Source organism: Schistocerca gregaria, chromosome 2 (assembly GCF_023897955.1).
Source record: "Schistocerca gregaria isolate iqSchGreg1 chromosome 2, iqSchGreg1.2, whole genome shotgun sequence".
Taxonomy (NCBI): Eukaryota; Metazoa; Arthropoda; class Insecta; order Orthoptera; family Acrididae; genus Schistocerca; species Schistocerca gregaria.
This window is the reverse complement of record NC_064921.1, coordinates 244,726,029-244,741,818: the sequence shown is the minus strand read 5'-3', so window position 1 is coordinate 244,741,818 and position 15,790 is coordinate 244,726,029. Positions and strand designations below refer to the sequence as shown.

At 38.6% G+C, this 15,790-nt stretch overlaps 1 protein-coding gene across 2 annotated transcripts in view; it reads left to right on the top strand.

The window, feature by feature from the left end:
* The window catches only part of LOC126336777 (CD82 antigen-like), a 277,993-nt gene extending 271,287 nt beyond the window's left edge, over positions 1-6,706 (top strand). For both annotated transcript variants that reach the window (XM_050000790.1, XM_050000789.1), the window contains exons 4-8: positions 2,121-2,255; positions 3,385-3,459; positions 4,330-4,431; positions 5,288-5,455; positions 5,536-6,706. In XM_050000790.1, the coding sequence (XP_049856747.1) occupies positions 2,121-2,255; positions 3,385-3,459; positions 4,330-4,431; positions 5,288-5,455; positions 5,536-5,679 (624 nt within the window). In that variant the 3' untranslated portion in view covers positions 5,680-6,706. The remainder of the gene's footprint in view (positions 1-2,120; positions 2,256-3,384; positions 3,460-4,329; positions 4,432-5,287; positions 5,456-5,535) is intronic.
* Positions 6,707-15,790: the final 9,084 nt, after the last annotated feature.

The following is a 15,790-nucleotide window of genomic DNA, read 5'->3' as shown; positions in this document are numbered from 1 at the left end:
GCTGTCCTTAGGTTAGTTAGGTTTTAGTAGTTGTAAGTTCTAGGGGACTGATGACCTCAGAAGTTAAGTCCCATAGTGCTCAGCCATTTGAACCATTTGACCCACTAATGCTCCGACGAGTGTCTGTCCCGACATGGATGACATTCACATTTCCTTCCAAGGGACCTTAGGTAGTAATGGGAGATATGATGACAGCTGTGGACTACATAAACATTACTGCAGACCATTCGCATCCCTTCATGTTCGATGTCATCCCCAACGGCAATGGCATTTTCCAGCAGGATAACTGTCCAGGTCTAGAGGCCCTAGTCATGCTACAGTGATGTGATGAGAATGATAGTGAACGTTAGTTGATGTCTTGAGCGCCAAATCCACCTGATAGGAACGTGAGGGAAAATTTCGGAGCGCTACCTGACGCCAGTTCCGCATAATGGGAGACGTTGAGAGACTGTGGTAACGAGAGACGGAGTCTGACAGTTACAATGAGGAAGAGAGAAAAAGTAGCTGTGGGAAGGACCAAATGAGATAGTAGCGGTAAGAGAAAAATTGACAGTGAGAGGAGACAATAGTAGTATAACAGAACGGACAGCTGTGGGTGTGAGATGGGAGACAGTGACAGAGAGACACACAGATAGGAAATTACAACGAGTTGGGCTGAGTGAGTCAATGAGTATGGGAATTTGGAGTAAATGGGTGTGAGCGACATTGAGCAATGGGTGTGAACAAGTTACAGTTAGCGAGGTGACAGTTGCATTTACGAGAGCGCCATGTTCGCATGCAAAAATGTTTGGGTAAGTTTTTAAAGGTGCCGAGGAAGGTAGAACAAAGGCAGCTGGCATTACCTCACTTTTCAGTCAGATTCTTCTAAATGGAACGTTTTCGCCTTTTTGTGTTTCAATAGGATGATGTTTTCTGCTGGTAAATAAAAAGTCAAATTCTTATCATTTAGACTAACGCGTTTATCTGCAGAAAAAAATCTTTTTTCATTGCAAAAAGTGAAAGGTGAACACTTAAAAGTGAAAATAGGGAAAGTGTAAGGTTGAATAATTCCAGATCCTCTCCATTTTAGCCACCAGAAATTGTTCTTGCTTCCCTGTCTAAGGAAACATCATATCTGTCTGTTCCAAAAATCCACTCAGTAATAATCATAGTGTCTGAAAAAAAATTGAGTGAAAGAAGAGTGTAAAATAACCTTTGCGGGTGAAGAGGGTTTAGAGCACGAATGCTTCTCAGTTGTTCGCCAAAATACAGCACTCATAAGGGATGTTGTTATATCTTCGCTTGCTGAAAGCGCAGTCATTGATGAAAGAAATGATGTATTGTTAAGTAGGGTTCACACACGCGTGTAATGTGGTGCCACAGCTTGTGGCTTTCTATAGTGGCATTGTGATTTTCAGTTCATGCACGACGGCACAAATTCTACGTAGTCACACAGCTTTCAGTATGGCATCAGTTTAACTCGTATAAGCAGATATTAATGTTATAGTGTAGTGACAAGAGTTAAATGCAAGAAAGATGAAACCCAAATGTTGGATCCGAACATAAGATTTCGCACAGGGATAAATCGGGGGTCACAAACATATTTATAATAGAAATAACATTCAGAGACGAAAACACTGTCTACAGTGGCACGCTAACCAACAATGGGCATGTAAAAAATCATCTGCAGACACGCCACTCTTGCAAAATTTTAATATCTTGTTGTATTTGTTGATATAGGCATTTCAAATAATTAATTTTTAGTTTAACAGCTGCCACATCACACTCTATAGCTATTTCCTGCATATAATCCACAATTTATAGAATGTTTGGTCTCATAGATCAGTGTTTGACTCACTTTTTTGGTTAAATTTATTAAGTTTATTTACTTTTCCAGAAGTCAAAAAAGATTTTGAGATGGGCTGAACCATGAAGTTCTCTTTGTACTCTCATTAAAAACGATTAAATGACTGAAATTGCAAGAGGAGATTTTTAAGGATAAATAGTTTTAACTGTCAAAGATGGTCGTAGTGGTGGTGTTTCAAACAACTGCTTGTAATTGTTTTTTGAGATTACTATATTATTTTAACCTAATTTAGATGGTAGTAGATTAACTGCTACGGTTTCTTCTCTTGTTTCAGTTCCAACAATTCACACAACCCACTGTTATAGAACAGGCATCATATATTCTGATAGCAGCTGGAGCATTTATGTTTGTAGTCAGTTTTCTTGGCTACTGTGGTGCACTGAGAGAATCGAAATGCCTTTTGACTTGTGTAAGTATTGAAGGGATTTGTTTGTACCAAAGGGATAGTCCATTGTAAGCTGAAAGGAGAAATTTCGCCAATATCAGAGTCTGAAATGAAATGTTTAGTATGTGCCTCTCTCTCTCTCTCTCTCTCTCTCTCTCTCTCTCTCTCTCTCTCTCTCTCTCTCTCTCTCTCTCTTTTCTGAATTTTCAGACCCAGTGCACATGTAATATTTATCTGATTTGGATTACTATTTCAGCAGCTTCACTTTCCAACAGTTTAAATATGGAAACGCTCAGCAGCAGTGATTTTGTGTTATTTCATACATTGATTGAAATACTGTCTTTAATTTCTGAATAATGAATTTGCATTATGTATGAGAGTACAGATATCAGATTTGAGCAGTAGTTAATCTCATACTCAATTATGTTTTACAGACAGATATTTTGTGTTAGTATTGTTATCTTGCCTCTTCGATGAAGTGTATCACGATGTAGTACTTGAGGCCCTCCTTGTCACTCCATACAGCATTGGTAGCTTCATGCAACACTTGCTGAAATGTAAGGGTTTCTGCTGTCGAGCTCAATCTGCTGCATGCAACCAAAGCAGTACCTCAGACAAATGATGAACATGCAAAACAAATCATCTTCATACAAATAACAACTTTTTGGACACGTGTCCTATTTAATTGTTATTGAAATTACATTAAAATTGTTTGTACACATGCTTGCTCATTTCTAGACAAGGGTAAAGAAAATTTTGAACTTACAATATTTTTGAGCAACATTCCTTATTATGTACACTCTCAAAAGGAAATGTTTCTCTAAACTACTTAGAATAAAATACCATTAAGGTTGATGAGGAGGGGGAGGGGGGGGATAAAGGACAGAAGGAGAATCATTATAGTTACACAACCCTCTCCGCCTACACACAAACCCTCCTTGTCGGTTTGTCATTAATGAAAGCCATCGGCCTTGAAGTAGTTCACTTTTTGGACAGCTCCAAAATATTTTAGAGGCATGTCATCTTGTATTATTTTCTTGGGACTGATCCTGTAACTTGTTGTTGTCTCATTACATTTTTTAGTAGCCTTTTGTAAAAAATGTTTCTCATCAGTTGCTCATCTGAAGGAAGTAACAATTCTTTATGCTTACAGTATGGTGTTTTCTTGGTGATAATTCTCATAATGGAGATCACAGCTGGAAGTCTTGCAGCTGCTTACAAAGATGAGGTAAGAGAAAATAACATAATTGTTAATTTTATATTGTGTGTGTGTGTGGGGGGGGGGGGGGGGGGGAGGGGGTTGTCACTATTAACGTAATGCCTTCAAGGAAAGATGGAAAAAGTCATATTTTCTGAATTATGGCAGTCACCTAGCTTAAGAGTTCTCCAGGAGTACTCTACTCTTTAAAACTGACACTTTGTAAAAAGCAGGATTGTGGTATGCAAGAGTTTGACTTTTGAAAGTGATGCAGCTACTTTATAGAGCAGCGTAATTTTGCTTGTAATCTATCCAAAGCCAGATCTTGAAATTGCTGATTATGATTTTTAATCAGCTGAAAATATAAAAGGAGTGTTGCGTAAATTTCAATTATAATTGCAGTGTAGATGAGTTCCCTGTACACTAAATCTCAGTCTTAACTGTGTATGTTACAAGACAATAAAAATTCTGAGTCTGGTTGCATAGATTACTCTTATTAAGCCTGCTTTTTTCTTAAATTAATGCTCACATTTTGCTCTGTGGAGATAGTCTGTAATCTTAATCCTTTTGAACAACTTCTCTCCCCCCCCCAGGTTCTGTGATTTCTGTATATAGTACTGTGATGTGTAGAACATATGGTCAGGTATTAGAGCAGCATACATTATTTGATAGTTATCTGACTTGACTCACTTCATCACAAACTACACATTAATAGTTGTTCCCTACTTTGGACAAATTTTTGTGCTTGTTTATTTGGCCACTGCGTATTTTACAGGTGTGACCAGTAGTAGATTTTGAAACTCCTTCACATCTTGACTGATTCTGGGGAATTAAGTCTTTTGCAGCCTTCTGAAATATTTATGGACTGACATTAAAGTATAAATATGGCATTTGTTTCAGGCAAAGGATGAGACAGAAAAATTTTTAAAGTCAACAATTGAGAAGTATTATGCAAGTAATCAGGATGCTGTTACACTAATGTGGGACTACATAAATGCAGAGGTGAGCAATTACAAAAAAACCTAAGTTATTTAGTACAGACAGGTGTCTGTGAAGCTAGTAACTACATGACCTGATTCTCTACTTTTTTAAGAATTGTTTTATTTATGTGTGCTCAGGCATTTTATATTCTGTGATAGAATTACTGTCCAGAAATGTAATAAAGTCTGTAAGTCTTTGAGTTCAGGTTTTGTACATAATCTGAGTCATTGTGCATACGTACTTCAGTAGCAGACATTGCAATGCTTATGAATTGCTGAAGAGGTAGCAATATTAAAGTAATAAGAGACTAGACTGAATTGCAATTTGTATCTCTAGAAATTCAGGTGGTTAAAACACTATTTGCAATGTAGTAGTAAACTAAAATGAAGTTGTACACTAAAATGAGTTAGTAAATCTAATTATTTTCCACTGGTCCAGCCTCTCTAAACACCTGGTTTGAAAGTACTTTTCCAAAACTTTCTTCATACATTCAGGATTTGAAAGTTGGTGCCTGGACATTAATTTTCTAAAATAGTAAGGCACACTTCTCAATAATTATTCGTTCATAACTCTTCCACTGTGCTTGAAAGAAGAAAAACATGAGTGTCCATTGATTTTTCTACTGTAAAATATTGGTGTACAGTAGGGATTATCGGGAATGAAATAATTTGAGTGAGTTTGGTAAGTGTAAGATATATATATAGTATTTAACAGATGTGAGCATAGCCACTATAGGCAACTCTAACATTGTTCTCTGAGATTACATCTTTCTGCCTTCACCCTTACCTCCACAAGAATTATTGCCATGTTAAACAAATGGTTAGTGTAGTTTATTTATTTTATTTTTTCCCCAATGATATGTATTTTTTGTGTTCAGTTCAAATGCTGTGGAGTTCAGAACTGGGAAGATTTCAAAACTGCTCCAAAATGGAATGCCACAGTACCAAGGTCTTGCTGCATTCTTGAAGGGGATATAGCAAAATTCCAACCAAAGTATTCAGCTTGCCCAGCTAGTGCATCAAACCAAAATTCTTACTGGATGGATGTAAGTTAATTTTATTTGTATGATGATTGTATATTTCTTACAGAATAAATTATATTAATTTCTGGATTCTTGTTTTTCAGGGTTGCTATAACAAGTTCTTGGTATGGGTGGATGAACATATAAGAATAGTTATAGGTGTTGGCATTGGCTTGGGTTTGCTCCAGTTGATTGGCATCTTCCTTGCATTCTGTTTGTCAAAATCAATTGACCAGTACATAAAGTGATTTTTATATGGACAAAGTAGTTATCAAAAGTGAATGGTCAGAGGTGGTGTGCTGCACAGATTGAGTGACAATATATACACCTATTTTTATTACAAAATTAATCTTAAAATTAGAACTGTTAGTTGTAATGGATGTGTGTCATGTGAAGAAAAATTGTGTGTTTGGAAGGCAGAATCTCTCGAGTGTATAGAAAGGTGAAAGTGTTAATAGTGCTTCCACATTATACGTATATAAGTGAATATGTTAAATGTGTAAAGTTTAAGATGAGGACATCTATATAGAATACAAAATTTTTAATGATACGAATGATATATTTGTAGAATTGTTTCATATGAAATTCGTTTGGACTTCAACTACCATTGTCTCTCTCATTTTTCTTCTTTTTTGTGTTTCATTCTATAAAATTGACATTCCACCATTAACTACCTTGGTATTAACCTTGTTTGCAGTTTCCGGTCCATGAGTGTCAAATTACTTTCAAGGTTCGACTGTAGTATTTTTCTTTTCAATCTATTATGCATAACAGTGGGGTAACTGCGAAGCGTTCCCCTAACACATGCTTTGCAAGTCTGTTTAAAATCTGATAATTTTCTACACCTTTATTCTTTCATTGAATGTTTTCTCTTTTTTCTACTTCATCCGGTTATTGTCTTGAAAAAACATTTCAGTATATCAGATTTGGAAATAGCATCTTGCATCTGTATATTCACCATTTCCCAGAATGTTACTGAATTGTGTGTACATATGATGTTTGTATATACTGTATATTTTGCTGTTAGTCCTACATAAATCCTGGCTCCCTCATAAAATCAGCTTTTCTACTTTCATTGTCATACATTCCAATGGTGTTCTGAGTTTTTTTAAATGAAAATTGAAACATGTGTTAACCGTAAATGCCAAAGTGCTGTGAATGGTACATTATCAACTGCACACAATTAAAATGTTGTTTTTAACATTATTGAAATGTTACTTGTATGAAATTTATTATATGTAAAATAAAATGATGAAATAAATCTTTAGAAACAAATTCCCTAAAGTCATTTTACTTGTTTGCCAATATTTCAGCCAGTCAGTAAAACATCAGTAGACCTGATTGGTGAATAAATGGAAGTCTTCCTTGTTAACTAACAAATGTTCTTTTTCTCTATTTATGTTACTCATATTAGTTTTGTAAACCCAAGTTTCTGTTCTATTGTGTGAGACATTTTTTTAACAGTAAATGCTGAAGTGACTCTTATTAGTGCATATCAGTTTTTGTGCCGTAAGAACCACTGAGTAGTAGAAGGTGAAAGGGGAGGGAAGTGAGAGAGTTCTTTATTTATCTTGAAGGATGACATTATCTGACATCTTAGAAATCTTTTCAGTCTTGTTTACAGAATGCTCACTGTCTCAACTACTTGGTGGTTTGAGCTTCACACCATGCCAAAGCATTTACCAGTTGTTGATTTTATAAGTTCTACCAAACAGGTGGTTTTCAAACTGCCTGCTGATGCTGTAGACGTGGTGGAGAGAGATGCATGTACTGCTGGACTTTTCACATTGCACATTCACTCAAGGATAACATCCAAGCAGCTCGGATGGATGCTTTGTGTTCCATTCAGGGTGAACCCTGATACTTTTATGTGTGGACAAGGGGGTTACATTCAAAAAATGTAGTGTTCACTATCTGATCCAGTGTATCGCAAACTCGGTGCTGACCTGAGAACTGACAAAAAGGGGAGGGAGAGGGAGACTGCCAGCCTCCTGAAGAAACGCTCACTGCCATGAGATACTGTAAAGTCTTACCTTGTATTGTGCTGTTTGCTGAAATATATGGTCATCCAAAGATCCATGAGGCTTTTTGTCAGTAAAATTAGTGCTCAGACACACTGTGTAGCATAACGTCTTGCTACTGTGTTGAGCTCACTAGTAGGTCAACTTGATCCTCACACTAAACTCAACTTATTTCGTATGTTGAAAGGGAATGCTTTCAGATTACTCTGATTTGTTACATTTAGTTGAAGGTAAGTTTGGAGTAGTATTAAGGAAGCCTGACCTGTTTTGACATCCATTTTTTGTTGAATAGCCAGTTCTGTGAACAGATGGACAGTTGCGGTGGGAATCTCTGTGTCATGTTTTGACAATCTGCTTATGGAAGATTTCAATTTATATGCCTTGAAGTCAGTGAAAGTGAAACCAGCCTGTTTGTTCAGATACATAGACACAACTTTTGTTGTTTGACCTCAAGGAAGTGAGGATTTGAACAGCTTTTTTGAACATCTGAATTCAGTCCAGCCAAATATCTATTTCATAGTGGAAGTGGGAAAGGATGGCTGCCTCTTCTTCCTTGATGTGCTTGTGGGGAGGTGGGTGGTACATCGGGGCATGTTTATAGGAAGGGCACTCATACTGATTTGCGTCTTCAGGCTTAGTTGTCTACATCTGGCATGAAGAAATATTTCATACCTTGTTTCTTAGAGCTCTTGTCATATCACATCCTGTAAGTTTGTCAGCTGAGTTAGCCCACCTCAGTCACCTTTGTTAAGAATGGTTGAAGTGAAAGACAGTTCAGATGCATTATTGACCAACTATGAATTGAGAAAGTGATGAAAATAATGAGGTGATATCAGAGTCTACGGCCTTTCTGTCCTAAGCAGGTAGCATTTCCAATGGGATTGATCGTATTATATGGAAAAATGGTGTAAAGTGTTTTTTCAACTATTGTATAAGATTTGAGCCCTTTTAAAATCTATAAAGAGTGATCATGACTTGTGTGAGGCAAGTGTCTACTGTATCACTTGCAGTTGTAGCATGTCATGTAGGTCAGACAATCAGGACCAAGGAGGGCTGGTGTATTGAGCAAGATGTAACCTGTGCTGAAACAGCCAAGCAAATCAGGTGTTGTAGGACATTGCCTCGGCACCAGTTATCTTAAGGACTGTAACGGGTTCTGGGGTGCACTTCCAGCTCCTGGCTAGCATTATTAATAGAGACCAAAGCGATATCATGCAACTATCCAGTATCCAGCCTAATTTTACCTGCTGGAGAGAAGGTAAATATATATGTGTGTGGGGGGGGGGGGGGGGGGGGAGGAGGAGGAGGAGGAGGAGGAGGAGGAGGAGGAGGAGATGGAGATGAAATTTTCACAAAACAGTCTTCATTTAATTAACATATAAGGTGCTCTACGAACAAAGCAGCATTTATCTTCAAATAAAAACACCACTTATTATTAATTCTAACAGAAAACATCAGTGCTCTTATTGAACTAGAGGCAATATAGGGTGAATGAACACCAGTTTCTGCGTGTTAAGGGGTAGTAAGCGATTCTGCTTGTCTTTTGTAAGCAAAACTAGCTTTGGAGAAAAGTTCTTTGCTGTATACACTGCTCCGCTGCAAGTTGCTAAAGATAAATTCTGACAATCTTTGTCAAATTCATGGTTACTGGCCCACTGGCTGCATTTGGATATGCAGAAGGACTTATTTATTATTTCTTCAAAAGGCTACAAAAGCTTAATGCAATGCTCCATGAAGCACCAATGATGAAACATCAAATTATTAAGCATAACATAATCAGCCACATACAGCAACATGGCCCAATTTTGATCCAACAGGTGCTCTACCATATAAATGGCAGAATTCCACCTTGTGCTGATACCTCGAACCAGCTGATGCTCAGATCGATTTAGCTTCTTTTGAACAGTGAACAGTTTCCTGTAACTGAGCTTGAATGACAAACCGCTGCTTCAGGCCAGAGAGCTCCAATAACTCATTTACAGCCACTGAAATGAATGGGTGAAACTTCAGCAGAACCACTAAACCACTCGAACCTCTTTCATCACCTTAGTGTCACTGTCATAAATGAGTCAATGTATGTTGTGGCCAATATCCTAGTGAACTGTGATACTGTTATCCTTCCCCCCCCCCCCCCCCCCCTTCTTTTTTTTTTTTTTTTTTTTTTTTTTTTTTTTAATTGCAAGAACTCACTACCAGATGGAATTCAGGTGACAACAAAACACATGATCTGTGAAATTCAGGAAGGGAGGCATCGCTACACACACTTCTGTGTATCAGAAGTCATAGGAAACAAGAGGGCACCTGAAATGTTTTATTTTTTCAGAATAGTTGTCAAGAACAGTGTTTTTGGAAACACTATAAGTTTTGCAATTTATAGTGTCTGTTAAACTTATTCTAAGAACTTGTAAAATGTGGTCCTTTCTATGATACCTAATAGTTTGTTGTCCAGTATAATAGTTTCTGCTATTAAATAACTATATTTTTTGGCTTTCATATCTATATCCAAAAGCAATTTCCTTTCAAACTTTTCTGACATAGCCAATTTCTTTTCTCTCAATGTAGAAGACGAAATTGTACCAAGGATGGCTAACATGGTGTAGATGCAGCAGCTGTTGTACTTTCAATAATTGCTTGAAATTTAACTGTGTGTTTCATTTTCAAATGATTTTTCATTGCTGAATAATCTGTAGACAAAGAAATATTTCATTGAATTGAGGATAGATTAGGTATTTCATATTAGTTTGAATGGTACTTCATAACTACCTAGTGAGGTGGTGCAGTGGTTAACACACTGGACATGCATTCAAGAGGATGGTGGTTCAAAACTGCATCTGACTATCCTCTAAAGTTTGGCATGATTTCCCTACATCACTCCAGGCCCAAGTCAGAATGGTTCCTTTGAAAAAAACTGAGTTCCTTCTCCATCCATGAAAAAATCTGAACTTGTGCCCTGTGCCTGAAGTTGAAAGGATGTTAAAATCTTCCTTCCTTTCCTTTTTATAACTGCATTTCACAAAAACATGTGTGCAGGCCAAACAAGTTGAATTAAATAGAATATTAAATTGATGATTGATAGGTACCTGCTGCTGATGACGACGACGATGTCTATGGACAAACACTTCACTGATGAGTGATATAAAACAATTCAAAACAAAAGAATAAAAGACAAGCTAAGGCTTTGATACATCCCTTCCTTTTTTCCTTCTCCAACACGAGAAATTTGAACTTACATGACAAATGCACAGCAACATTATGACTGTCACCATTTATATGAAAATATTCCCAAAAAGACAGTCATTGGTAAAGAAACCAATGACTAATTTGCAATTTAACATGAAATTGAAAAATTATGTTTAACAGTAACATCAAGTAGCAAGTGAAAGTGATGAAAATTCACAACAAATCAAATAGTCCAGGTAGTCAATAAATATGCCCCAGGAAACAGACCTATGGCAAAGATTTATTTCAAGCTGTGGCTGATAGACCACATCATGGAGACAAATTTTGTCAGATACAAAGTGTTCACAGACACTAGGTGTTGTCTGTGATTGGTTATGCCTCTGAGAGGTGGTAGGACTCGGGCACACTGAAGAGTTCGTATGCAATGTGTGTTGCCTATAGTCCAGTCATCTGCTCTACGTGAAAGGGTGTAGGCCAAGCTCCTAAAAAAATCTTTGTTTGCTTGCACACTTGTTAAGTTTTCTTGTGGAAAATCGTACAGTCTATTTACGGGGGTAAGTAGTATGAAGATGCAGCACACCTGGTTAAGACCCTTATAGTTCAGTGACATTTCATTGCCACAGGGCTAACAAATTTAATAAGATGACACCTAACATCTCTGGGTAGCATCAAGGAACATTTTGTCTCTAAGAAAATAAGGAAAGTTGTTTCCCAAGATGCACTCTATAACCTCTAAACATTTGATGTAATGGGCACACACACCCATTACGGCAGTGTGAGCAAGCTGAAATACATGTCGTGTTGTGAGCAGTTTAGAAATGACAGTTATACATGCATTTTTACTGGGTGAATGGTTGTCTCCTGAATAATTACGTTTTAAAATAAAAGTTGAAACTGAGATGTCAGATTAAATGCAAAGCAAGCAGTCTGGTGGGCTCTGATCAGGACTACATGATGGGTGGGGAAATATTTCTCACCAACATTCTTTAGAGTTTTTTTCCCACTGGTAGAACAAAATGCGGTCTTGAATTATCGTGCAAAATGAGGACACCAGTGGCAAGCCTTCTTTGACAAATTTTTTGGTGTAGAACATTTTGTAGAAATGGGTTGGAATAACAGTCTGTTACAGAAGCACCCTGGGGCATTATTTGAAGCTATGGTTCAACTTGTCATGTGCAAATGTCATTGCTTTCACCTTTGATTGTTGGCGGAAGAATTTATTTTGGGCATAGTCAGTCAGAGCTTACCCATTGTGATGAGTGAGATTTCGGTTCAGGTTCAAAATATATCCAGTGCAACAATCCTTCAGAAACAGATCTCCTTCTGTTAAGTAATGTTGAAGCAATTCTTCTACAGTTCTTTTATGATTTGCTTTCTGCTCTTCACTCAGATTGTGTAGAAACCATCTGGCAGCAACTTTCTAATCTTTAACTTTTCAGATATGATTCTGAAACTGAAATGATGCAGTCTGGCCTCATATGCAATTTCCTCTTTTTTTTGGGTTGATCCTTTCTCCAAATGTCATTAACAGTAACTTGAGAGATATAATTTATTGCAGTTGATGGCCTTCCACTTCTTGGGTTGTCCTCATTGCTTACCCGATCTTCATGTAAATTAGCAGACCACTGCAGTACGGTGAAACACTACATCATTCCCACACACCTCTCTCAAAGTGTTGTAAATTTCTGTTGGGTTCTTTCCACATAGGGCTTAGATTTTGATGTAGGAACGCTGCTCATTATATGTCATGACTCGATTTCAGCTTCAATTTTAAAATTGAATTACTAAGATACAGCCATGTGTACCAACAAAAATGCATAAACTTGACATGTGTTTAAACTTAATCACACCACAATAATGGTTGTACATGCTTGGTTTGCAGGTCTTTTGAAATGACCTTTGTACCTCACATTTATCAATATTGTTTGATGGAGTACTGCACTTCCTCAAATTGGAAACAAAAATGTGTGTTGTGTTGTATCTCTAGGTAAGGGAAGGTACACATCTTTCTGTAGGCCACTATTCAGTTTTGTATTTTTATCCCATATTATGCATGTAAAATTGCAGTGAAGTAAATCATTACTAAATGCTTAGTAGTGAAAGTGCAGGAGAATGCAGGAAAAAGATCTACAAAGGGCAGCGGTGAGAACTATAAACATAAATGAAGGAGTTATTAAAACTCAATTACAGAAAAATTTTGAATAATTATCAACTTCATCTGTGATGCATATTTAAGAAAAGGACATAATGGACACTGTGAATATTACTTAACATTTGTTTGTTTGTCATAACCACCAAAAGACCTCAGGGATCCTAGCATAACAAAAATCATTCAAATTTAGCTTAAATTGGCAAGCTGTTGTTGTTCTGAGAAGTATTTATAATGTAACAATGTCTTTGCTTAGGTTACTAGGAGGCTGCTTCCCTGCTTCTGAATTGTTAATTTGGTTAACATGGGCATCTGACTGTGATTTCATAAATACCGGTACATTTCACAAGCTTTTACAGGGTGATTTTGAAAGTACTGATCAGTTAACGACAGGGTATTACAATACTTTAAGAAAACAACAGCTGGATATCAATGGCTTTACATTCTGCTTGTTAGTTTAGCTTATTGTCCAGCTGCACCACCAAACAATTGTACTGTTTGCCCATTTGTGTTTCTAACACTAGAAAGTGTCAATTATATATTTGAGGCTTAATATGGCGTGTGCCTGAAAGATCTGGATTAAATTGTTGGCTGTGAACCAGTTGTTGGCCTTTTCAGTTCTCACTGGGACTGTGTATGGTGTGGTTATATTTCAGTGCTTTTTTAGTATTACTGTTTAGTATCATTAGCAAGCCTTAGTTTCTGATAAGTCCTTTCAACTTATTTATGTATGATTCAGTCTCAGAACTGAACCTTAATGGGACTCTTCAACTGATGTGGATGCCTCAGTATGTTAATATTCTATTAAAGGCAAGAGAAATTATAACTGAAACTGAAAAACTTTTTCAGGCAGGAAAGAGGGTACCACATTGAAGCAAATTAGGAAATTGCAAAAATCAAGGGAAACCAGAATTTAAGAAATCCTAGAGCTTTAAATTAGTTTTGTGATGGTACTGTAAATGTTGGTAGGAAGGAATGATTCGCACAGTTCATTATATGAGTAGATTCCTCTTCCTGACAGCCTTCAGAGATGTGGAGCAAGTTCTGTTTTATGTTAAAGGGCAGAAACACATTGTAGGCAACCTCTGTAAAAACACAGCAACAAACAGTTACAGCTAGTGCTAACCTAATCTCAGTTATATACACTCCTGGAAATTGAAATAAGAACACCGTGAATTCATTGTCCCAGGAAGGGGAAACTTTATTGACACATTCCTGGGGTCAGATACATCACATGATCACACTGACAGAACCACAGGCACATACACACAGGCAACAGAGCATGCACAATGTCGGCACTAGTACAGTGTATATCCACCTTTCGCAGAAATGCAGGCTGCTATTCTCCCATGGAGACGATCGTAGAGATGCTGGATGTACTCCTGTGGAACGGCTTGCCATGCCATTTCCACCTAGCGCCTCAGTTGGACCAGTGTTCGTGCTGGACGTGCAGACCGCGTGAGACGACGCTTCATCCAGTCCCAAACATGCTCAATGGGGGACAGATCCAGAGATCTTGCTGGCCAGGGTAGTTGACTTACACCTTCTAGAGCACGTTGGGTGGCACGGGATACATGCGGACGTGCATTGTCCTGTTGGAACAGCAAGTTCCCTTGCCGGTCTAGGAATGGTAGAACGATGGGTTCGATGACGGTTTGGATGTACCGTGCACTATTCAGTGTCCCCTCGACGATCACCAGAGGTGTACGGCCAGTGTAGGAGATCGCTCCCCATACCATGATGCCGGGTGTTGGCCCTGTGTGCCTCGGTCGTATGCAGTCCTGATTGTGGCGCTCACCTGCACAGCGCCAAACACGCATACGACCATCATTGGCACCAAGGCAGAAGCGACTCTCATCGCTGTAGACGACACGTCTCCATTCGTCCCTCCATTCACGCCTGTCGCGACACCACTGGAGGCGGGCTGCACGATGTTGGGGCGTGAGCGGAAGATGGCCTAACGGTGTGCGGGACCGTAGCCCAGCTTCATGGAGATGGTTGCGAATGGTCCTTGCCGATACCCCAGGAGCAACAGTGTCCCTAATTTGCTGGGAAGTGACAGTGCGGTCCCCTACGGCACTGCGTAGGATCCTACGGTCTTGGCGTGCATCCTTGCATCGCTGTGGTCCGGTCCCAGGTCGACGGGCACGTGCACCTTCCGCCGACCACTGACGACAACATCGATGTACTGTGGAGACCTCACGGCTCACGTGTTGAGCAATTCGGCGGTACGTCCACCCGGCCTTCCGCATGCCCCCTATACGCCCTCGCTCAAAGTCCGTCAACTGCACATACGGTTCACGTCCACGCTGTCGCGGCATGCTACCAGTGTTAAAGACTGTGATGGAGCTCCGTATGCCACGGCAAACTGGCTGACACTGGCGGCAGCGGTGCACAAATGCGGCGCAGCTAGTGCCATTAGACGGCCAACATCGCGATTCCTGGTGTGTCTGCTGTGCCGTGCGTGTGATCATTGCTTGTACAGCCCTCTCGCAGTGTCCGGAGCAAGTATGGTGGGTCTGACACACCGGTGTCAATGTGTTCTTTTTTCCATTTCCAGGAGTGTAGTTACAGGTATTACTTCCAGATAAAATCTTGAACAAAGCCACTGTTATTCCTCTTTCAGTAATAAGCTGCTGTTACTATCTAATCCTTCAAACTAAGCATGTGTATAGCATGGCCAGAATATAGGCACTGATCCTGTTATTTTAAAATGAAAACTAATTTCATTATATAATTAACATTGACTGTAACATCTGGGAGTCCCTGTAATCTGACAAATTAGCAGCAGTTGCTGATAAGCTAATCTTTCACTTTATTGTGAATATTTAGATTTCAGATTTCCTATCTGATTTCTGATGGCAACCTGTTGAACTTTTGCACCAGAATATGAAACTTTTTCTGATTCCGAGGTATGAAGCATAATTTAAATACTTCTGTCATTCTGCTTGTACTGTATCCACTCTTACTGCATCACAAAAGTTAACGCATAAATGTATTAGCATTTAC